Source organism: Somniosus microcephalus, chromosome 21 (assembly GCF_052327205.1).
Source record: "Somniosus microcephalus isolate GS21.2 chromosome 21, FLI_Smic_1.0, whole genome shotgun sequence".
In the NCBI taxonomy this organism is placed as follows: Eukaryota; Metazoa; Chordata; class Chondrichthyes; order Squaliformes; family Somniosidae; genus Somniosus; species Somniosus microcephalus.
The window spans coordinates 23,051,065-23,074,791 of NC_141007.1; the positions used below are offsets into that span (position 1 = coordinate 23,051,065).

Consider the following 23,727-nt stretch of genomic DNA (forward strand, 5'->3'; position numbering starts at 1 on the left):
CTGCGCTGTTTGTACTGGTTGTTTAAATATTTTGTTAAAGTTACCAGACTTTTCACTGAGTTCTTTAGCTAATGAAAGCATTTTCAAGTGTCTCAGTGTTCAGGGTGACACTGTTACATCCTCTTGTTTCCCTGTTGCTGTGGTAGCTGCAGTCTCTGGGCATTGGATTTTACCGGTCATAATGCTGAGAATTATAGAAACAGAAGCAATACAAACCATAGGAGACTCCTACTGAAAACAAAACCTGTATTACAAAGTGGGAAGCATTTACGCGTTAAGATCACCTGGACATGCTCCAGTTTTCTGAACTGCTGGTTGTTTCACGATTATAATCTATTTTCACAATGTCGGTGAAAAGATCCCAGCCTTGTAGATTTTCTAAGAATCTGTAAATGATTTTTGATGTACCGTCTGATGTTCTAAGCATTTCTACTGCAACAAATGGCAACAATTTGCATTGACCATACGCCTTAGGTGAAAAATGCCGCAAGTGTATCACAGATAGGTACAGTATAAGGAAAACAGATGCCAACCCAAGAAGGGAAAGATTAGGGGAGCTGAACAAAGGTTTGGTCAAAGAGGTGGGTTTTGAGAAGGTTTCTAAAGGGGAAAAGAAAGGCAGAAAGGTTTAGTGAGCGGATTCCACAGATGCAACCAATGTTGGGGCGAAGGGAGGGGGATGTACAAAAGACCCGAGCCAGAAGAATGTTCGGAGGGGTGTACACAGCGGCTGGAGGAGATTGCAGAGATAGGGTGGGGTGAGGTCATGGACAGATCTCAAGACTAGGGCAAGGATATTAAATTTAATGTGTTGCGGGTCGGGGGCCAGCGTAGAACAGCGAGGTGATGGGTGAGCGGGAGTTAGTGTCGGGCAGGATGTGAGCAGCAGAGTTTTGGACTAGTTGGGGTTTGTGGAGGGTGGAGCATGAGAGGCCAGCAAACAGAGGATTGCCGTCATCCAGGCTACAGATGACTAAGGCATGTGTAGGGGTATCGGTAATGAAGTGGGTGAGGTGGGACAGAGGCGAGCAACGTCGCAATGGTGGGAGTAAGTGACAAGAGTGCAGAGTTTGCAGCGAGGCCAAAGACAATGGCTTCAGTTTTCCCAATGTTGAGCTGCATAAAGTTAGACTCATCCCAGACTGAATGTCAGACAAGTAGAGGGAGTCGAGGGGTCAGAAGTGATGCTAGCGAGATAGAGCTGGGTGTCATTGGCATTCTTGTGGAGGCTGACCCTGTGCCTATGGGTGAAGAAAACCCCAGTTTTTCTAGCCTTTCGTCACAACTATAACCTCTCGCTCCTGGTATAAGTCCAGTGAATCACCACTGCGTCCTTTCCACAAATCTAATATCCTTCCTATCTTGCACAACATGCAATACTCCAATTGTGGCTAAATCAATGCCTTGCTTTTGAATTTCTCACCCTTGTGCTCAAATCTCTCCATGGCCTCATCCCTCCTTATCTCTGTAACCTCCACCAGCCCTACAACCCGCCGAGAACTATGTGTTCCTCCAGTTCTGGCCCGACTTCCTTCGCTCCACCATTGGTGGGCCTACCTTCAGCTGCCAAGGCCCTAAGCTCTGAAATTTACTCACTAAACCTCTCCGCCTCTCCACTTCTCTCTCCGCCTCTCCACTTCTCTCTCCTCCTTTAAGACGCTCCTTAAAACCTACCTCTTTGACCAAGTCCTGTCCTAATGTCTCCTTCTTTGGCTCGGTGTCAATTTATGTCTGATTAAGTTCCTGTGAAGCGCCTTGGGATGTTTTACTATGTTAAAGGTGCTATATAAATGCAAGTTGTTATTGTTTCATATTCAATGTATTGGACCTGGAAGAGATAAAAGAATTGACAGTATCATGGCTTCCTGCTTATCTCCCTAAATGAAGAGCAAAATGGAAAAGAACATGGAGAAATAATAAAGACTTTTAGCTTTCAAACAGGATGAAAACTTCTAGCCAGAATTTTTTGTGACAAGGCAGAGTTGTGTACAAGTCTGACTTCCTTGCTTTTGAGGAGCTTATCCAATTTAGTACAGATGTCAAATGCTTGTTGGAAGCTCAGAGCTTCTTCTCTCTGGGATCCTGTGTGTCGATGCATTTAATCTTAATCAGTGGCAGCTAAGCCTGCGGTGCCTTGTAATTAATCTTGTCTTCAGCTGTGGGGGACAAGTGCAAAGGTTCACCTGTAGCCGAAGAATATCACTTTCTTCAGGAAGTTCAGATTTTAACATTGGAGATCAATCATTAGGTGTTTTACACATGTGGCTCTGACCTACCCTGTTGACAGGTCCTGACTGTAGTCAGCAACAGTTACAGTGGAAGGATTCAGTAGTGTTTTTCTTTATTCATTCATGGGATGTAGGTGTCGCTGGCAAGGCCAGCATTTATTGCCCATCCATAACTGCCCTGGAGAAGGTGGTGGTGAGCCGCCTTCTTGAACCGCTGCAGTCCGTGTGGTGAAGGTACTCCCACAGTGCTGTTAGGTAGGGAGTTCCAAGATTTTGACCCAGCGACGATGAAGGAACGGCGATATACTTCTAAGTGAGGATGGTGTGTGACTTGGGGGGGAACTTGGAGGTGGTGGTGTTCCCATGCGCCTGCTGCCCTTGTCCTTCTAGATGGAAGAGGTTGCGGGTTTGGGAGGTGCTGCCGAAGAAGCCTTGGCGAGTTGCTGCAGTGCATCTTATAGATGGTACACACTGCAGCCACGGTACGCCGGTGGTGGAGGGAGTGAATGTTTAAGGTGGTGGATGGGGTGCCAATCAAGCGGGCTGCTTTGTCCTGGATGGTGTCAAGCTTCTTGAGTGTTGTTGGAGCTGCACTCATCCAGGCAAGTGGAGAGTATTCCATCACACTCCTGACTTGTGCCTTGTAGATGGTGGAAAGGCTTTGGGGAGTTAGGAGGTGAGACACGCGCTGCAGAGTACCTAGACTCTGATCTGCTCTTGTTGCCACAGTATTTATGTGGCTGGTCCAGTTAAGTTTCTGGTCAATGGTGAACCCCAGGATGTTGATGGTGGGGAATTCGGCGATGGTCATGCCATTGAATGTCAAGGGGCAGTGGTTAGACTCTCGCTTGTTGGAGATAGTCATTGCCTGGTGTAAGGGTATGTTAACTGGACGAATAATCCAGAGATGTGAGTTCAAATCCCACCATGGCAGTTTGAGAATTTGAATACAGTTTAACAAAAATCTGGAAATGAAAAGCCGGTATCTGTAAATATGGCCATCAAGCTGTCGGACTGTCGTAAAGACCCAACTGGTTCCCTAAAATCCTCTAGTGGAAGGAAGCCTGCCATCCTTAATGGTTATGTGACTCCAGTCCCACAACAATGTGGTTGACTCTTATGCCAAGGCAACTGGGTATATGGGCAATAAATGCCAGCCTTGCCAGCGATGCCCACATCCTGAGAATGAATTTAAAAAGAGAAAGGTGAGGGCCATGCCTTAACGTATGTTTCAGCCCCTGTGTTGAGACAGCCAGTACGATTCGTAGGATTCATACAAAGCACACTGCACTGGAGAACAAGGGGGGAAAATTTGGTTGCTTTGCACCTCCTGTTTGTGCCCCATGAGTGTTATTTTCACCTCAGTGTTTTTCTGTCTCTTTCATTTCCACTATTTTGTAAATAAGATTTCTTCTGCTTCCTACTTATGCACAACTTGGTTGATTAAATCGGCAGACTGGGAACAGAGTGGGCATCATGTGCTGATTGGCATTTTTCTCGTCCTGTGAACGTGTGTAAGGAAGTGGGTGAGGTCCACCCTTTCCCAGCACCAGCCCAATGTTTCTCACTCCATACAGTTTATCAGTGCACTGATGTGTGATACAACAGCTTGTAACAGTATTGCAGACTGTGCAATACCAATCGATTACAAATGTATTGCATATTCTGCAATTTCTGTTACAAGCCCAGTAATATGTTGGTTGAGGGAGAAGGAAAAAATTCTCCAGCCTTTCCTCATACCTCGGAATCCTGACACATCTTGTGGCTCTTCCCTGCACTTGCTCCGACAATTGAATGTCTCACTTGTGTCTCAATGATCGGAAGTGGACACAGCACTCGGGGTACAGTCTGATCAGAGCACAGTTTGATCATAACTTCCTCTGGCTTGTATTCCACTGTTTTGGCTATGTAGTTCGTCGTTGCCAGCTGCAGGACAGCTTGTTCCCAATGAAAGAGAAAAGGATAACCTAGCCATTGTTATTTTTGTGAGCTTTGTCTGTCTCTGTTGTGTGCACCAGTGGGCTGTGACCTTGCACTATTCCCTGTTACCACCTAAGCTGTGCTGTTACCTTGAGCATTCCACCCTGGAGAATGGAACAACACCCAGGAAACTACAGAAATGTGCCTGAGGGATCCTCCCTCAAACCTGCGAACAGAGGCTCCCACATGAACCTCCTCTTTACATATGTTTTGGACACATTTCTCGGGATTGTCAGCGTCAAGATTCCGAGGTATGAGGAAAGACGAGAATTTTTGCTTTATCCCTCAACCAACACCTAAGAAACAGATTATCTGGTTATTTAACTCGTCATTGTTTGTGGGAGCTTGCTGTGTGCAAATTGGCTGTCATGTTTCTTACATTACAACAGTGACTGCACTTCAAAGGTACTTCATTGGTTGTAAAGCACTTTGGGATGTCCAAAGGTTGTGAAAGGCGCTGTAAAAATGCAAGTCTTTCTTGCTTTTCAGCCTTGAGAGGTGATCTGAGAATTGATCTTATAGAGAGAGGTATATAAGATCGTTGACTGTGGAATAGGTACATCCAGAAAATGATTTTACATTAAATTGCAAGAATAGGACAAGGGGACACAGGTTGAAAATATTAAAAGGCACCTTTGGGACTAATATCAGGAAGTACTTCTTTACACAGAGAATCATCAACACCTGGAACGAACTCCTGGGTAGAGTAGTGTAGTTGAAAACCCTGGAATCATTTTAGAGCCAATAGATTTCTGGAATAGGGGTGAGTGGGAAGGTTCTCTCTCGATAGATGCACTAATCCATAATTATCTTGTCATCTCAAAAGACCATGGACTGTGAGCAGCTGCTCATCTCTTGAAGCCCATGCCCCAATCTCTGCTTTATGTAGCATCACATAGCAGTCATTTCCGTCTCTTCGACCACCTTCTGTTGACTCACCATTTTCCCTTCATCAATTCAATTCAATTCAATTCAATTTTATTTGCCATATGTAACCAGTACTAGTACAAGTACAATGGAATGCTTACTCCCCGTAGGGACACGTCAGCTATTCTTACAGCGCCGTGTTCAGAAAGTCAGCTCAATGGCTTCCAGTGGCAGTGGGAGCACAATGTCCCTCAGCCGCTCCGTCCTCCTCGTCACCGCGGCCTCCTCCTCACTGTTGCCGGGCAGCTCTGCTACGAGAACTGGACCTCCTTGCCCAGTTCTGTTGCTAATTCAGATACAATTATAAATTTCAAATCTGCCTTTCGCAATCTGTATCACAGCTTGTCGAGTTCACACATTGTCTCCAGTCTACCCTTTCTAAATCTGTTGATCAGTAATGATGCTGCTGAGTTGTTGTGAAAACACTTAATGCTGTGCTTGCACTGACAACATGGATTTAGTCGTGCATGTTAACTTTGTTTGTACGTCTTTATCACAAACTCCCCTTCCCCCATTTCCTCCTGTGCTCTCCTGAAGGCGCTGAGGTACCAGCAGCTCTTTGGAATCTCCCCAACGTGGCCGTTCTTCTTGTATCATCCTATTCAGTGAGTATTGGCCGGCTGCTCAACTGTGTGAGCCGACATCCGCATACACTCACTTTCCAGACAGCGATCACGTGCGGGAACTCTTTCTGATTCGTTTTCCCCTCCCGAGCCCCAGGGTGCATCAAGACCATTCAGAGCACCCCCCACGACTCCTCTGACTGAGATCGGCTGACTCACTGGAGACCGGGGATCGAATCTGGGGCATTCCTGGTCTGTGTGGCTCAGTTCCACGTCGGCAGGGCACTTGTCAACCGAATACTGAGTTTGTACATTTATCACAGCACTTATTACCAGTCATTGCCTTGCAATTCGTGTGTCTCTTTCTACCACTTATGTGGCTTTTCCTGTAGGAAGTTCTTTAATGTTTGAATTAATCCTGGTACAACATAGTTTTCCCCTGTTACCTTGTATTTTACATAAAGCGAGTATGGTTACAAAGTGGAGCAGGGAATCATCATAAGAACATAAGAAATTGGAGCAGGAGCAGGCCATTCGGCCCCTCGAGTCTGCTCCGCCATTTAATGAGACCATGACTGATATCATCAGGTCTCCTCCACTCTCAGATGTAAGCAGTCAACACTAGAATCGGGCTGGGTCTAATGTGCTTAAACAAGTGGGTCTTGTCAGAACGAGCATCTGAAAGGTTAGGCTTACAGTTGAGTTTGATTGGAGATGATGTACTCCATACATATATCAGACAGTGAGCTATCCAACATTGGCTTGAGCCCCATTTACGTTACTCACTACATTCTAGCTGCATTGAAATGCTCGGGTGCCATGCAAAATCCTGAGATGTCTCCATTAACACTATAGCACAGCAGAGGGGCCCACCACAACATTCTTTTTTTGCACATTCACAGCTATTGAAACCCTGTTTTGCCTGTAACAGGGCAGGACTTAGGCATAGATTCACCTTACTCTGAAAACACTTCACTCACGCTTCTGATTGATGGGTGAGGTTGACAGCATCACTGTGAGGAGCTGTTGATCCGATTCCTATAAAGCATAGGCTTCAATAAGTCCAGTTGCAATCTCTTTCACAGCAGCAATAGCTGTTGCATGGGAAAGAAACAGCATTAATAGTATTACATCAAGAAGCAATTGTCAATGAGTACATCCTTAAATGAAGTACAGATAGTCTGTTCCATCAAGTGGTATTTAACACAGTTGGCCACTCCATCTGCTTGCATCACCTCCTCCATGGCCCATCTCCATGGCACCTCCCATGTTTTGTTCCACTTCTACCTGTCCAAATGCAGCCAACACATTGGCGATGATTTCTCCTTCAGCTCCTGTCTGGTTACCTCAGGAGTCCCGCAAGACTCCATCCTTGGCTGACTCCTGTGGCTTATCTGCTTGGTGGCATTCTCACATCTAGACGGTTGCGGATTTGAGCCCCACTCCAGCTCATAATCTTGGCTGGCACTTCGGTGCAGTACTGAGGGAGTCCTGCATTGTCAGAGGTGCCGTCTTTCAGATTAGGCGTTAAAATCAGGCCCCATCTACCTGTTGGATCTAAAGGTATCCATGGCACTTTTTTAAAAAAAAAACAGGGAGCTCTGCTGATGTCCCTGACGGCAGCTGTCCCTCAATCGACACTACCTAAAACTGCTTAACTGCTTAGTCTTCTCATTTGATCTTTGTGGGACCTTGCTGTGCACAAATGGGCTGTCAAATTTGCCTATATAACAGCAGTGACTACACTTTAAAAAAAAAAGTAACTCATTCAAAGTGAAAGACTTTGAGGTGTCCAAAGATGCTATTTGAATGCAAGTTATTTTTTTCTTTCTTTTACACTGCCCCCTCCCCGTGACATCAGCTTCCATATGCATATTGATGGTGTCCAGCTCTACCTTTCCGCCATTATCTCTGACTCCAGGACCACCACTATGCCATGAAAGTATTTGTCTAACATCAAGTTGTGAATGGGTCAGTACTTTCTCCAATTTGGCATAAGAAAGCTTAAAGCTATCCTGTTCCAGTGCAAAAATTCTGCGCTGTGACCCTGATTTCATCTCTGTCTCCAGCTGCTCATTCAGGTTGAATTCCTCAGAGTGAACCTTTGGTGTCCTGTTTGATCCTGAGCCAGGCTTCAGACCCCATATCCTATTCATCACAAAGACCGCCTCTTTCCAGCTCTACCTTTACCCCACTACCATCATTCATGCTTTTGTCTTCTCCTGGGTTGACAACTTCAACATCTCCACACCAGCCTGCCAAACTCCACCCTACGCAAACTCCAACTTGTCCAAAATTCCACTGCCAGCATGCTATCCCGTCCTAAGCACTACTTCCCTATTGCCCCATTCCTGTTGACCTCCACTGGCGGCCCATCCCCCCAACACATTGCATTCAAAATCATGGTCAAGGGGGGGCGATTTTCTGACGTCGGAGGAGGCGGGTTTGGAGGCGGGAAAGGCGGGAAAATCAGATTCAAAGAGGTTGGGTTCGGAGCCCGCCTCTGTGGGATTTTGCCGGTGCCGGTTTTAGAGGTCGGGAAATGCTCCCGCCTCCAGCTGGCCATTGCGCTATTTAACATCTTTAAATGCTTGTTAAGGGCCTCTCTAAGCCTATTTTGAGAGGCTCTCGTGATTTTTCCAGCATTTTGGCAGGCTCCGCACAACTCCTAAACCATGCCAGGTAAACCTGGCGGGTTGACTCGTGGGTGGCCTCCTCACTGCTGCAGGTCTAAAAAGACATCGTTTATTGCAGCAAGGATTACTTGCAGGTGCCAGACCTGAGCACTTTTAGAAGGCCTGCCAAAGTCGGAGGTGCTGCAGTTTGACTCCATCAACTGTGGGACCTCCTTGGAAGACCCTCTCCCCGCTTGCAATGAGCGCTCCCCCAAAGGAGGCATCTACAAGCAGCATGGGAGCCATTCGTTTTCTTTCTGCATGGACCTCAGATGAACAGGAGGTGGAGGAGGATCTGGAGGAGGAGGAGGAGGAGGTCAGAGCCCGGGATGCGAGGGATGAACTTACCATGGCCAGATTTGCATAGGTTGCCCAAGTTGGCACATGTCCTTGGCTCCATCCTAGGACATCATTGACAATGGACATGACTCTCTGGCCTCCTTTCACTCAGGCCACCAACCAAACAATGTAAGTGTGGCAGTGCCCGCAATGTGGAGCTGCCTAAGGTGAAAGAACTGATGGCATAACGCCAACATTTTGGCTTCAAATCATTTTAATGCTTTCCAGCAGGGATGGCATTTCATCAATACACAGAAACTGTCTCCCAATCTGCAGACAGATCTGGAGGTTATATCCCTTGCCAGATGTACCCACACAGCCTTGGTTTCTTTGGCAGGCCTCTTCCTCCGAGATGAGTGGAAGAGCACCTCCATGCTAGCTGTCACCTCCTCAAACAACATTTGCAGCGCCTCATCTGAGAGCCTCGGGTAGGCCCTTGCCTTGGAATTGGACATAGGTTTCTCAAAAGATGTTGGAGGTGGTGCAGGAGATGCAGAAATGCTGTGGAATGAGCCAAGGGAGCAAGAAGCCATAAAATCAGACTGGAAAAGTGCTGTCAGCAGAGTCGAGTTTCAGCCCCAAAACACTAATTGAGCAAGGGCATCCCACACCTCTGAAATCAAGTGGCCAATCATAGGTTTCAAAAATTTGCAATTTTCCCATCAGTGGAGGCGAGTTTCAAACCCACCCAAACTGAAACCGGCCTCCATCTCGCCTCCAGTGGGAAACTCGCCCCCCACGTTTACAAACCCCTCTATGACTTTTACTCACTGTGGGGTGGGGTGTAATTCAGCTTGGGCAGCAGGGCAAAATGGTGCATCAGTGGAAAAGGAATTCGAGCAGAGTGTAAAACAGGCGGTTGATGCACTACCTCCCAGGATGAATTTCACCCCATGTATCTCTGCACTATCCTACAGTTTTATGTGCCAGCCCATATCCCCCCCGCTCTTTCAATTCTGGTCCCCATTCCACCTTTGCTGGCAGAGCCTTCAGACATTTTGGTCCTACGTTCTGCAGTCCTCTCCTTGAACCCTTACACCTTACTCTCTCCACCTTAAAAAGTCTCGCTTTGACTGCACCGTTGGTCCTTTTCACTGATCTACACTGCTCAGTGTCCATTTTTGCCTTGGGGATGCTCTAATGGCCCTGAAATTAGGATCGGGAGCTTGCCGCGCGTGCAAGCCCCCGATGTTCACTTACCCGGCGCGCTGACATTTTAATTCTGGCCCGCATTGCATTTCCTCTCTGGCCCGCTTCAGGTCCTGCCACGCTGTGCGTGCGTGACCCAGCGGCGTACTTAGTGCGATGAGCCGGCTGGGATCACGTGAGCACAGGGCAACCAATGGGAGGTTGCAAAAGTTCATTCATGAGTTTGACAGTAAGAGCTGTCAAACTCCTGAAAACTCCTGGCCCCAAAACACTACTTAAACCTGAAAGAAAATTTAAAAAAACATTGCACTACTTAAATGAACCATAAAGAACTCTGAAAAACTATTTTAAACAATAATTTTAAAATTTGAAAATAAATTTATTTTAGAAATCGGGGCTAAAACTAAACTTACCTTACTGTAAATTCTTTAAAAATAACAAACCTGTGGGAAAAAAATTCTCAATTGTATTAATAGACCACTTACCTGTAAAACTAAGTACTTACATGTGGTTTTTCAATGCGTAAATACCGGAGGCCTTTACACACGCGCAACTCTCTAAAAATAGAGGAAATCCAAGTCGCACGCGCTGCCCGATACCGCGCACGCGTTCAGCCTCTTAACCCCTTGGGTCAGAGGACAGGAAATGCCGGTTTTCAGCGCATGCGCTGTGCATGCTGAAAACCGGCAATTCCTCCGGGCACACGTGTGAGTACCCCGTCCTTACTCACGCGTTGTGCCCGGAATTACTGGGCCACTTTTGAAGGTGCTTTATAAACGCAAGTTGTTGATGTTTTCTGGTCTGTTGGTACTTTACACGGTTTTATATTCTGCTAAAAAGTTTTGTCGTCTCTGAAAATCCCCAATCCAAAACTGGTTAATGACAGTTAATCTCACCTGTTGTAGAGTGGGGAAGAATATTACCTTTCTAGTGTTCGGTCATATGGAGTTGACACCTTGTAATTGACTTCCTCTTGATCGTCACAGAAACCACAGCTTGTAATTAAGTGCCTCAGTTTCTAGTGCTGTGCTAATTCTGGAAGCAGCTTGTCAGCACCCTTCCACATGCTGCCAAAGCCCTAAAATCAACGAGAGGGATAATCCTCAAGTAGCTTACCCCAGCATTGTATGAATGAGAATATCATTCTCACTTCTAGCCTCCAATCTTTCTCTTCTGTTGCAACCTTTCTTGTCTCTTTTTTTCATACTGCCATCATCATTTTGGGTTCTATAAATAGGCGCACAGTGTACACGAAGTAATGATAAATATCTTCAAATCATTGGTTAGGCCGTATTCCTTTTATGTTCCCAGCAGCCATTTAGGGGCCTTGCGCTTCCCATTCGGTTACTCCATCGGTTTCTCTGGCCCTGTGGAAAATCTACCCCCTCTCTGTGTTCACAACGTTTGGAAGCCATAATCTGCAACACAGGCCTGACAAGTTTCGGATTAGCAAGTCTACCACAGGGCTTTGACTTGGATCTAAACTTCCAGGCATGTCACCTTGACCTCAAATCAACATGTTATTTATCATTCTCTTTCACCAAGGTACATTTTGAAAGCCAGTTCTTCATAGAACGTGTAAGGTCTTTGGTCCTAAACAGGTGTGATAATCTCAGGGACAAATATAAGCTGAGATGGTCAAATACTCCGTGAAGCTCATTGGTTTCTGTGGGCTGGGACTATGGCAATGACATCTGTGCAAGGCAACTAGCCAGTGTTGAATAATGAAGGTAATGGCGCTTGATAGATATTCTAAAGTTTCACTCCATTACCTCTAGGAGTCAGGAAGAAATATTGCAGCACATGCCCCCCGGGAGATTTAATAAGCTGGAAAGAGGCCTTGGCAGCGCAGATGTGGGAGGGCTGAATGCCCTTTTCTTGTTCCGTACTCTCGAGAATTTGCGAGCAGGCATAGCTAAGCAGTGTGTTCCTTCACTTATACCAGTAAGAGGCTGTGACCTTCTTGTGAAAGGACGTTGTTATGTTGTGGGCCAGGATGAGGTGATCCATTCCTAGATGAAAATCAACCAGCACTGAGGTGCATTGAAGTAGCCCAGAAAACCTTGTTTCTGCCCTGATTGTGCCTTTTCTGTAATTTCATTGGAATAGAATAGCTGCCTGGATAAAGGTAGTACAATGGCCAAGTTTGGCAGGATATCATACCTAGCTACAGACATATTGCTTGGGAGCTTAGATATATGTGACGGGGAGAAATTCAATGTTCACCACGGGAGAATTTAAGTATTGAAGATAAAAATAAGTTGAGTATTTTAACCTAGGTGCTTCGAGGAAACAATGACAAAAGTGTAGAAAATGAGTTGGGCCATAGCCCTTGGTTTGTATAGCTAGCGACTGGGTAAATAGGTCTCTGAGGTCAAGGTGACATGCTGGAAGCTCAGATCCAAGTCAACCCCCTGTGGTAGACTTGCTAATCTGATACCCGTCAGGCCTGCGCTGCAAATTGTTGATTGACCAACCTGGCTCACAAATGGAACCAGAAGGAGCAGCCCTATGACTGGAGACCATGATAGATAGGGTGGCCCTGGCAGGACAAGCAGTAGGTAAGCTGCCGGCTTTTAGCTGGTTAAACTCCAACAGTAATATTGTGCAAACTTGAGGGGTCCCTATTCCTTAGCTCTGCCAACCTGCACTTAAGTTCTGACTTATGTCAGTGGGGTGTGTCCCTATGGGGAGGGGGAGGGGTGTGCCTTCCATACTGGGCAAACAGAAACATTAATGAGTATCCGGTTGATCAAAACAAAACACAAATAGTCCTTGGCCTCCTGATGCTAGACTAAAGGTGAGGGACCTTCCTCTTTGTCATAAATCTCATCCTCATAAAGAAACTACTCATGAAATAACACTGGACGGCCAGCTGGTGGCGCCGTCCAAGGAGTATAAATACTCGGGCGTGGGCCCAGCTTGCCCAGGGACATTTTGTAAGACAGGAACTAGTGAAGTACAACTAGACCACCATGTTCTGAAACAAGTTGATTAAAGCCTTGCTTTATACTCAAACCAAGTGCGTAGTGAGTTTTATTACGTCACTCTTCATGAATTAATGTCTGAGTGAGAATTAGTGGGCTTGCTTGTCGAATGTTTCGCTGCATTGCACTTGGGTTTACAGTTGGGGCATTTCATGGTAATTGAGCAGGTACGATAGTCTCAGGCGTGCTGTATGGTTGAGCACACCATTTTTCAGTAGGCATGGACCACAGGACGCGTGAATGATTAGCTACTTTAGTTTTTCTGATGCGTCTATAATGTAAAGTGATTTATTTAGCCCCAAAATGTTGATTGAAAAGATTTCAAGGATACGGAACGGCAACTGTGGAACTGAGCAGTGTGTGACGGCTCCTGGGAACTTGGCTTCTTGTAAATGCCCATTTATGCTTGGCAGTTAAGTGGCATTGACTAAATAAATCTTTTGGGATGAAACTAAGACTGCCAAGGCCTGCTTATGCTCAGCCCTGAAGACGTTACACGACACACTTGCGCAGAATCTAACAATAGGCAGATTGCACCAGTGACAGACACACTTCCAAATTAACTGGTGCAGGCCAAGCTTATACAAATTTTCCCTTCCGTTTCTCATCGGCCAGGGGAAAAACTCACTAGCAAAACACCACTATCCATCATTGAACAGCTAAAATGTTTCACCTGTTGTTGAATTGGTAGAGGAAGATAAATAAAAACCTGAGTTCAAATTTCAATGATCTGTAATTTGAAGGAACCGGTGAAAGAAAAATGTGTCTATTGGGCCAGTTAACCTGCACGAGGTTAGCCTAATCTAATAGCTCCTTTTTTGGCTCAGTGTCAATTTTTGTCTGATTCCGCTCCTGTGGAGCGCCTTGGGACGTTTTACTACATTAAAGGCGCTATATAAATGCAAGCTGTTCCTCAATCAAATCACCAGCTTAGCAACCAGGAATGTTGTTTTGAGGTATAATTAACTTAACAACAGCAAGTGGCCTATCATTACATCAACAGCGTAGCAACAAGGAATGGTCTACTGAGGCCCAATTCTCTTAGCAACAGCAAATCGTCTATGACTACACCAGCGGTTTAGCAACAGGCCTCAGCGTGGTCAAGATTTAATTCAGGATCGATTGTTTATATAAGATTCTGGGTATCTGTAGCCTCCATGCAGCTTCCATCATCCGCCAGGTTCCATCACTTTGAGCCGAGTGCGGCTGCACACTCAGGAAAGCTGACGCACTAGCCTAGATCTTCCGATCTGGTTTGCCCAGTGAAAGGGTGTAAATTGGATGAATCCGATCGGAAAATATAGGGGGAGATCCAGACGGCAGATCTTAATTTCACAGATAAAACAAAGCCGATTTCAAGAGCCTGACTAAAAATTGCTGCGAGCACTTTCAGTCCAGTTGTTTAACTGTTTCGCTGGCCGAAATAAGAACATAAGAAATAGGAGCAGGAGTCGGCCATTCGGCCCCTCGAGCCTGCTCTGCCATTCAATAAGATCATGACTGATCTTCGACCTCAACTCCACCTTCCCGCACTATCCCCATATCCCTTGATTCCCTTAAATATCCAAAATAAGAACATTATAAGACCTTTTTATTCTTTTCCTGCTGTTCTGACTTAAGTGAAACATTGGGGATAATTTTAACCTAACTCGCGGGGAACGCTGGTTTTGCACCGTTGACTTCAATAGAGAATAAAATCAGGCCGGGGTGTAAATCCAGCATTGGCCCAGACCCCGTCAGTTTCCCGACGGGTGGCTTAGGTCATAATTACCACCATTGTGGCAGTTCGAGCACGGCCATTATTTTGCTCCTGTCAATAGTGGCTCAAGGGGTTTCCCCAGGCGCATCCCCCCTCTATGTTTGTGCTTCCTGGAGGGAGGAGGACCAGCAGAAAGAGGCCACCACAGATCAGACGGCACCAGAAAGGTTCTGCACCCACCCACTTGAGCCTGCACATGCACATCTACCATCAGAGGTACACAAATCTCACTGCCAGAGGATTAAACCCCATCGCAAGAGAGGCCATGACAGCAGATCGGATGGCATGAGTGCAAGCAGTCAAGGCCAGACTAACCTCAATTCTGGCTGGTTCTTCAAAAGCTCCCCAGTCATAGTATGTCACCTAATGAGTCATGCTGAATGAAAGAAGGCATGCCAAAGTGATCAGCCAGCTGAGCCTGATCATCCACACCTGCCATGAGGCCAACAACCAGGTCTGCAAGCCCTGCCACACCTGCCTAACAACAACAATGACCCTACACTTCTTCAAAATACTGCTGTGGGATCTTTTCCATTCACCTAAGAGGGTAAAACAGGGCCTCAAGTTAACGTCTCATCCAAAAGACAGCACCTCCGACAGTGCAGCTCTCCTTCAGTGTTGCACTGGAGTGTCAGCCTAGGCTGCAGAGAAGCTCAAGTTTTACAGCCTAGAGTAAAGAAACTCAAATTAGGACTTCATTGAGCTATCTAATATATAGTATTGATGAGGTCAATCCACAATATTATTTCAAATTCAGTCAAACTTATAGGAACAGAGGACATAAATTTGAGATTTTTTTTTTTATAAAGTGTTAGAAAAAACTTTGCCCCTCAAATATTTGGAACAGTCTGCCATGCATAAAGTAGAGACAATTGAGGGCATTCAAAATGCAGTTGGATGTTTGGCTTGAACGGTTAGGGTAGCACAGGGACGATGTTTAATGGACGGATGACCAAACTTCATTGTGTATGTTATGTTCCCAAGGAGAGCAACAAATCACAGATAAATCCTGTAGGAAGATAAAGCTCTGTGAACTTACCCAGACTCCTAAAAGTAATTGAGGAGGACCCAACAATATTAATTCAATCTTACAATTCAGGCTATTCAACCCTGAGTAGCTGCACTCCATAAATGACTCATCCATAGCCTAAGAACTTGACCAGCCATGCCTGTCCTTGTAGCCTTCAATCCTCTTCTTGCCATATTGTCAACTAAGGGTCATCCTCTAAGAGGCTTGTTGTAGTTTGCTTCTACAGTGAACAATGTGTAGGACCCACCTGAGGGAATGATTAGACTGCAAGTAATTATTGGTGGTGTGACTTTTCGTTTCACAGTACCCACAGAACTAGCCTAAGCCATGTGAACCTTTATTTTTGATTTAAGCTCTTCATTAGGACTGTTTGGCTAACGGTCTTGTGCAAAACAGATTTAATGAGGAGCGCAGCATTTAACAAAGAACTCATGAGGTACAGTAATTGTGTTATACACTGAGAGACATGTTTTCAACTGCCGGGTAATTTGGCAGGGAGCTGTAGAGGATATCAAGTGTTTTTTGGGTTTAATGAATCCGATTTTAATAACATCGACAAAAGATTTCAAAACGAATCTTCAGCTCCATCTGGAAGACTGAAAATGTTTTGGACTCAGGTTTCCCAAACACCCCGTTCTTATACAACATCAGAAGACGTTTTTAACTTTGGACCTAGCTCCTAACTATGTCAGTATTGATAAAGCTGTCCCTATGATGTACAAATGTCATTGTTCTTTATATCTATTCTTTCCAACTTGTCCTGCTTACACGTTTGACGTCTTCTTTTGAACGCTTATAGCTGTGCTTCAGAAAACTCCTTGTAGTTGGAGAAATGTGGTACTTTAAGGGATGGAGACGCAGAAGACAATGGGGGTGAAATTGGTCTACATCAGCAGTGCTAAACGGGCTCACAGCGAGTTGGCAGCCTGTTTTACATTGCGCCCAATTTTCTTTTGAAGTCAATGGAAAAGAAGCTCGGGCACGGTGTAAAGCAGGCTGCCGATTCACTATGAGCACCTTGCTCACTATTGATCGATCAATTTCACCCCCAACACTTACTGAATCACAGAAATCACAGAAACCCCACAGTGTAGATAGAGGCCATTTCGGCCCATCGAGCCTGCACCGACACATATCCCACCCGATCCCCGTAACCCCTACACCAACACATATCCCACCCTATCCCCGTAACCCCACGTATTTAATCCCCCTAACACTAAGGGTCAATTTATCATAGCCAATCAACCTAACCCGCACATCTTTGGACCTGCATATACATTTTATTGAATGATCTTTGGGGGGTGGGAGGAAAGAGCCGATGACTCAGTGGATATATCCATTACCCAGTGTGGTATTCCAGCCAGGGAGGTTCCAGGTTCACTCACTGACCAGGGCTGAGATAGCAAATTTCAGCTGAGGCCGAGGTTAGAATATTCAGTTCGCTCCCCAGGCTGGGAAGAGGGAAAAATCAGCTAACGCTCCCACTGCTGATTATCATGCCTGATCTCCACTGCAGTGAGTGTGTGGCCATGGCAGGATCAATCATGAAATTGAGTGGAATGCACAGACAGACTGCTTTAACTCGAAAGCCATGCAACCAGGTTGCCTCCCTCCTCCCTTCTACATTACAGGACATGGGAAAGTCTCCAGAAAGGGGAGAAAAATCAACTGTGACAAAAAGAGAACACCGTGTTCACCACACGTTAAGAACACATCTTCAACATAATACTGGCAAAAAATATCAACTCGTTCTCCTGTTCTTTGATTTCCAATTCAAGCATCCATCTGCCTTTTGTGGTCAGTGCAGATGATATCGGAGGGAAATGATATAAGTAAATAAGTCCATTAACTGGGAAAATCAGGTGGTGCAGTGGGTTAGCACATTGCCCTTTCACCAGCGGGACTTCAGTTTGAACCCAGCCACACGGACTGCAGCGGTTCAAGAAGGCGACTCACCACCGCCTTCTCAAGGGCAATTAGGGATGGGCAATAAATGCTGGCCTTGCCAGCGACGCCCACGTCCCATAAACGAATGTTTAAAAAACTGATGGGTGAAAGTGCCCGCTCTCTGCTGGTTGCAAAGGTCTTACATGAAATGATTCCTCTGGTCAGCGTCAGTCCAGTTCCTAGTGGGCATGGGCGACATAGGGTGCTAATTGAGAGTGGTCTTCAGAATCGCCACTGGATGGCTCATGTAGGGAAGTGGAAAATTCACACTGGTGCAATAGGGGGAGCTCTTGTGAATTTGGGGTTGAGGCATGCTGTTGAGGTAGAGTAGGGAGAGCTTTACTCTGCATCTAACCATGCCATTCCTCATTGGATGATAACAATTAAACAAGTGTTGTACTCCACAGTACTGACATCCTTTGCATTGATAAGCGCAAAAATTACACCCCAGAAATGAGGGAAATACAGCTCCGACAGCTGGACTAGACACAAACATGTATCTCTTTTCATTCTGACGCATTTTTCATTTTCTTCCTCAGCCAGAAGAGCTGACGAATGCCCTGGAGATCAGCAATATCGTCTTCACCAGCCTGTTTGCATTGGAAATGCTCTTGAAGATCCTGGTGAACGGGCCATTTGGCTACATCAAGAACCCTTACAACATTTTTGATGGCATCATTGTAGTCATTAGGTAAATTGTCATAAGTAAACGCAAAACCATTCCTTGCAACCACAAAAAAATTTGCTCTTGGGGTAAATGAAATACCTAATAGTAAAATATCACATACCCTTTAAAAACACAAGCATTCGGAAATAAAAATCGGGAGTGAGGTAAAACAGGCTCCCGACTAGCTATCGCTCATTTTACACTATCGCGCAAAGTCAGAATCTACCCCCTTGTCTCTTCCTTCTTTTATGTATCCCTCATTCCCTCTCCTTTCCTGTCTTGCACAGTCACTAGTTCCATCCTTTGTCGCATGAAGTCCAACTAACACCACCCCTCCACTGAGTGAGAGTGAAAGTTGGCCATTGTGAGGTTTGCACCCAAAGCATCGCATCAGCTTCTCTTTCAACGTGTTTTGCCCTCCGTTGAATCTCCAACCAGTAACTCATAATTGACAGACTAGTGCGATGCTGGTTGGCCACCTCAATATACCCTAAATCGCGAAAGACACAGAAATCCTATGTGCTATACATGACAGTAGTTTGAGGGCACTGAATCCTATGTAAATATATATATAGGACTCCATTTCATGAATTGTTAAGATTTGGGACTTTAAAAGTGTTTTGTGGTTGTTGTTTCTACTTGCTGTTCAATTTAAATTTACTGAATTACTTCTATACTGTATCCTGAGAAGCAAGGGACCATATTGGAAATCAATCAAGAGATGTGGGAGGGTTAACTTACTGTTTTGGTAAAGGGAAACCTGACAGAACCAGTGATGTCACGTGCCAAGTGTTGTGACGCTAGTTTCATGAAATAATGGTGATATTTCAAATACAATTGTTGCCTCTCGCTGCAATGATCTCAGTGTGATGTAACTCGGTCACGTTTCGGAAAACAGAGTCAACAGCATGCCAGGAGTCACTCTGCCCTTTCTGCCAGTCCCTGGCACTGCATTTGAGAGCGTGACTTTCTGAAGCAGGTCCCCAATTTCACCTCCTGCTCTCGTTTAAATCTATGCCTTTTTGCGAGGTTCAAGAGTCGAATGATGTTTGTTTACAAGTTCTCATACTAACGTTGTGCTTTTCATGTCATTTGATCTGCCCTTCACTGCTCTTCAGTGTGTGGGAGATTGTGGGTCAGCAGGGCGGGGGCCTCTCGGTGCTGCGTACCTTTCGACTGATGCGAGTACTGAAGTTGGTACGGTTCATGCCAGCCCTGCAGCGCCAACTGGTGGTCCTGATGAAGACAATGGACAACGTCGCCACCTTCTGTATGCTGCTGATGCTTTTCATCTTCATCTTCAGGTGAGCGGGCAGCAGTCCCCTGTTCCTCAAACTATAACTCAAGAGCGCACGGACCGTCAAGCATCGCCCGGCGGGGCGGAGCGGAGCAGACAGGAAAATGAGGCAGAGAGGGGGAATTACCGCCACTAACAAAGCCTGCCTGATTTTCCTTCCATTTGAATCAATGGACAGAAAATCTGGCGGGTTCCATTCCCAGGTGTGCAGTCCTCCCACCTCAAGTTCTTCCCTGAGCTCCATCCAGAAGATGCTTCATGCCAAGTACCATCTACCCCTATCCTTTGGATATTTTGCAGGCGTCAAATCTTCAGTGCAATCAGGAGGCAAATAAATGTGAATCTGACCAGTATTTGACAAATGGGCCACTGGACTTTTCAAGGTTTTTTGTTATCAGGTGTTTTTGTTCAATAGGAAACTCATGACTAGAAACAAATAAGTTAGACTTCCACCCCCATGATTCATTTCCTTTTCATAAGTGCACTCTTTAAATCTTCATATCTACTGGAGTGGAAAAGATTGGAGTAGATTCACAGTCAATGATTAAGATGCAAATAGATTGGGATACACTTTGCTTGTATTGAGTAATCAAGGTGATAAGCAAGCCCCATAGAGCAGTACACAGTCAAGGTTGAAAGGTGTACACAGGAACAAGAGTAGGACATTCAGCTCCTCGAGCCTGTTCCGCCATTCAATGAGATCATGGCTGATCTGCATCTTAACTGCATTTACCCGCCTTGGTTCCATATCCCTTAATAAAAATCTATCAATCTCAGTTTCAAAATTTTTTGTAAAAAAGAAGATAAAGTAAATCAGGAAGTAAATGGTTAGGTGACGTGAAGTTTTGTTTTTCAAAGCTTGGTGATTGTCATGGGGGATAAAAACAGCTAATGATGTAAGAACAGAAAGGCAATTGTTAGAGGGTAAAGTGGACATTTCTTAGGGATAGGGTGAACACGAGTACATTTCCAAGGAGAAGGAAAGGTGGATTGGGAGTAAAAGTAGGACAGGGATAAATTTGGAGGCATCTATCTTCAGGGTGATGGAAAGAAAAAAGACTTGTATTTATAGAGCATCTTTCACAACATCAGGGCGTCCCAAAGCGCTTTACAGCCAATGAAGTACTTTTGAAGTGTAGTCACTGTTGTAATGTAGGAAATGCAGCAGCCAATTTTCTCACAAGGTCTCATGAGCAGCAATGTAATAATGACCAGATAATCTGTTTTAGTGATTTTGTTTGAGGGATAAATATTGGCCGGGACACCAGGGAGAACTCCCCTGGTCTTCGTCAAAATTAGTGCCATGGGATCTTTTACATCCACCTGAAAGAGAAAATGGGGCCTCAGTTTAACGCCTCATCTGAAGGACGCCACCTCCGACAGTGCGGCACTCCCTCAGTACTGCACTGGAGAGTCAGCCTAGATTTTTATGCTCAGGTCTCTGGAGTGGGACTTGCCTCTGTGCCAGAAGGTTGTGGTTTCAAGAGTGCTAACACTGAGCTAAAAATGTCCTATTTGGCACCCTAGGGATCAATGGTGGCACTCACCTCAGGCGTACCCAGGGCAGACGAGTGATGTAGCCAGATGTCCACCATCGCTGTCACCTTCATTAGTCTCACATGTCCCACATGAGGTGCCTTACGTGGTATGAACTGACACAATCTATTCCAAGATTGCCTCCTGTGACTGAGCTCAGGATAGATCTGATAGTAGACAGGGAGAAATGCCTGACTCCACCGAATCTCTGCCAGGCGAAGGAAAGGGGATTTTGGGAAGACACTGGGATGAGGGGATAAAGCTTTTTAAAGTTTCAGCCTTTTGACATTGGCACCAGTGCCAATAAAATGTTTTTTATTCGCTTATGGGACCTGGGCGTCGCTGGCAAGGCCAGCATTTATTGCTCATCCCTAATTGCCCTTGAGAAGGTGGTGGTGAGCTGCCTTCTTGAACCGCTGCAGCCCGTGTGGTGAAGGTACTTCCACGGTGCTGTTAGGGAGGGAGTTCCAGGATTTTGACCCAGCGACGATGAAGGATCGGCGATATACTTCTAAGTCAGGATGGTGTGTGACTTGGAGGGGAACTTGGAGGTGGTGGTGTTCCTATGTGCCTGCTGCCCTTGTCCTTCTAGGTGGAAGAGGTACCTTAAATTATATAATTATGTACTGGAAAGATATGCTGTCCTTTACTTTCAATGGTTATGTTATACATTCATTGTTCCCTTACAGTATTCTGGGAATGCATCTTTTTGGCTGCAAGTTTGCATCAGAAAAAGAAGGAGACACTCTTCCCGACAGAAAGAATTTCGACTCACTTCTCTGGGCTATTGTAACTGTCTTCCAGGTATGGAAAGTTATGCTCAACCTTTATAAATCACTGGTTAGGCCTCAGATGGAGCATTGCATCCAATTCTGGCCACCACACTTTAGGGAGGATGTTAAGGCCTTGAAGAGGGTGCGGGGATTTACTAGAATGGTCCCAGGGATGATGGACTTCAGTTATGTTGATAAGACTGGAGAAACTGGGATTGTTCTCCTTCGAGCAGAGAAGGTTAAGGGGAGATTGAATAGAGATGTTCAAAATTTTGAAGAATTTTGCCTAATAAGGAGAAACTGTTTACATTGGCAGGAGGGTCGGTAACCAGAGGACACCGATTTAAGATAATTGGCAAAAGACCCAGAGGGGAGATGAGGATAAATTTTTTTACTCAGCAAGTTGTTATGATTTGGAATGCACTGCCTGAAGCAGATCCAATTGTAACTTTCAAAAGGGAAGTGGATAAATACTTGAAAGGCAACGTTTGCAGGGCCATGGAGAAAGAACAGGGGAGTGGGACTAATTGGATAGGGCTTTCAAAGAGCTGGCACAGGCACGGTGGGCTGAATGGCCTCCTTCTGCGCTGCATGATTCTAAGAAAGTCACTAGGGTGTTATTACATAGGATATACGGCACAGAAACAGGCCATTCGGCCCAACCAGTCTATGCCGGTGTTCATGCTCCACTCAAGCCTATTGAAAGTAAGCAAAATGTTTCCTAATCTTCCCACCAAGTGCTTCCGCAGCAACTATTATTTTTCCTAATTAATTTTATATTCTGACGATTTTTTAAAAAAAACATTAATTTCTTTCTCTCTTAATGTTCTTCCCAGGCAGTGCACTGTACCCGGTCAAACCGTCACCCGTTATAAGAGGTGCGAAAGAGTAGCTGTTACTTCTGGCCGGGTCAGGGTGCCCATATAGGTCTGGTTTTCCTTCCCTTTCTGTGCTGAAGCCCTTAGGCACTTCTGAGCACCTCCTCTTGTTAGCACAGCTGATGTTGATAAGTTAGCATGTGGAGAATCACAGCATGCTTCTAACCACTTTCCAGAAAGAATTGGCCTGAATTTAGAGGAGTGAGATGGAAGGCGCATCACTAATTGATTGATGAGGCTTTCCAAATACAACTGTTAATTATGTGCATAATACCATGAGTTAGACAAGCCTGGTTTCCTCTTGGAATTCAGTCATAATAGTCACACTACGACACTGGCACAAATACAAGAATTCTTCAAGTTTTCAATTCTTGGAATAATGCACAAAATCACATCTGTGCTCGATTTTAAAATTCCCATCCTTGTGTTCAAATCACTCCATGGCCTCACCCCCTCCCTATCTCTGTAGCATCCTCCAGCCCTGCAACCCCCGAGATCTCTGCACTCCTCCGATTCTGGCCTCTTGCGTATCCCCGATTTTCAACACTCCACCATTGGCGGCCATGCCTTCAGCTGCCTGGGCCCTAAGCTCTGGAATTCCCTCCCTAAACCTCTCCACCTCTCTAGCTCTCTCTCTTCCTTTAAATCACTCCTCCTTGACCTAGCTTTTGGTCACCTGCCCTAGTATCTCTTTCTGTGGCTCATTGTCAAAGTTTGTCTAATAACGCTCCTGTGAAGAGCCTTGGTATGTTCTTACTACATTAAAGGCACTTTCTAAATGCAAGATGTTGTTGTTATATTTGTACACCTTGTGAAGCTCTTCTCACTTGCCAAAAATTAGCCTGTTTCTTCTGTGAACAAATGTTATTATGGCTGTAATGAATATCTCATTAAATATAGTACAGTACTTCAAGATGATTAATGCTGTGGAAATGTGTTTCTTTAATCATTGTACGCTTAAGTGCAAATGTATGCAGAGTTAATACTTTGAA

At 45.3% G+C, this 23,727-nt stretch overlaps 1 protein-coding gene across 1 annotated transcript in view; it reads left to right on the forward strand.

Annotated features, from left to right (window-relative positions):
- cacna1g (calcium channel, voltage-dependent, T type, alpha 1G subunit) overlaps positions 1–23,727 on the forward strand; it is a 372,735-nt gene that overhangs the window by 130,650 nt on the left and 218,358 nt on the right. Inside the window, exons 9-11 of the mRNA XM_085963330.1 lie at positions 18,124–18,275; positions 19,370–19,555; positions 21,774–21,888. Coding sequence (XP_085819456.1) covers positions 18,124–18,275; positions 19,370–19,555; positions 21,774–21,888 — 453 coding nt within the window. The remainder of the gene's footprint in view (positions 1–18,123; positions 18,276–19,369; positions 19,556–21,773; positions 21,889–23,727) is intronic.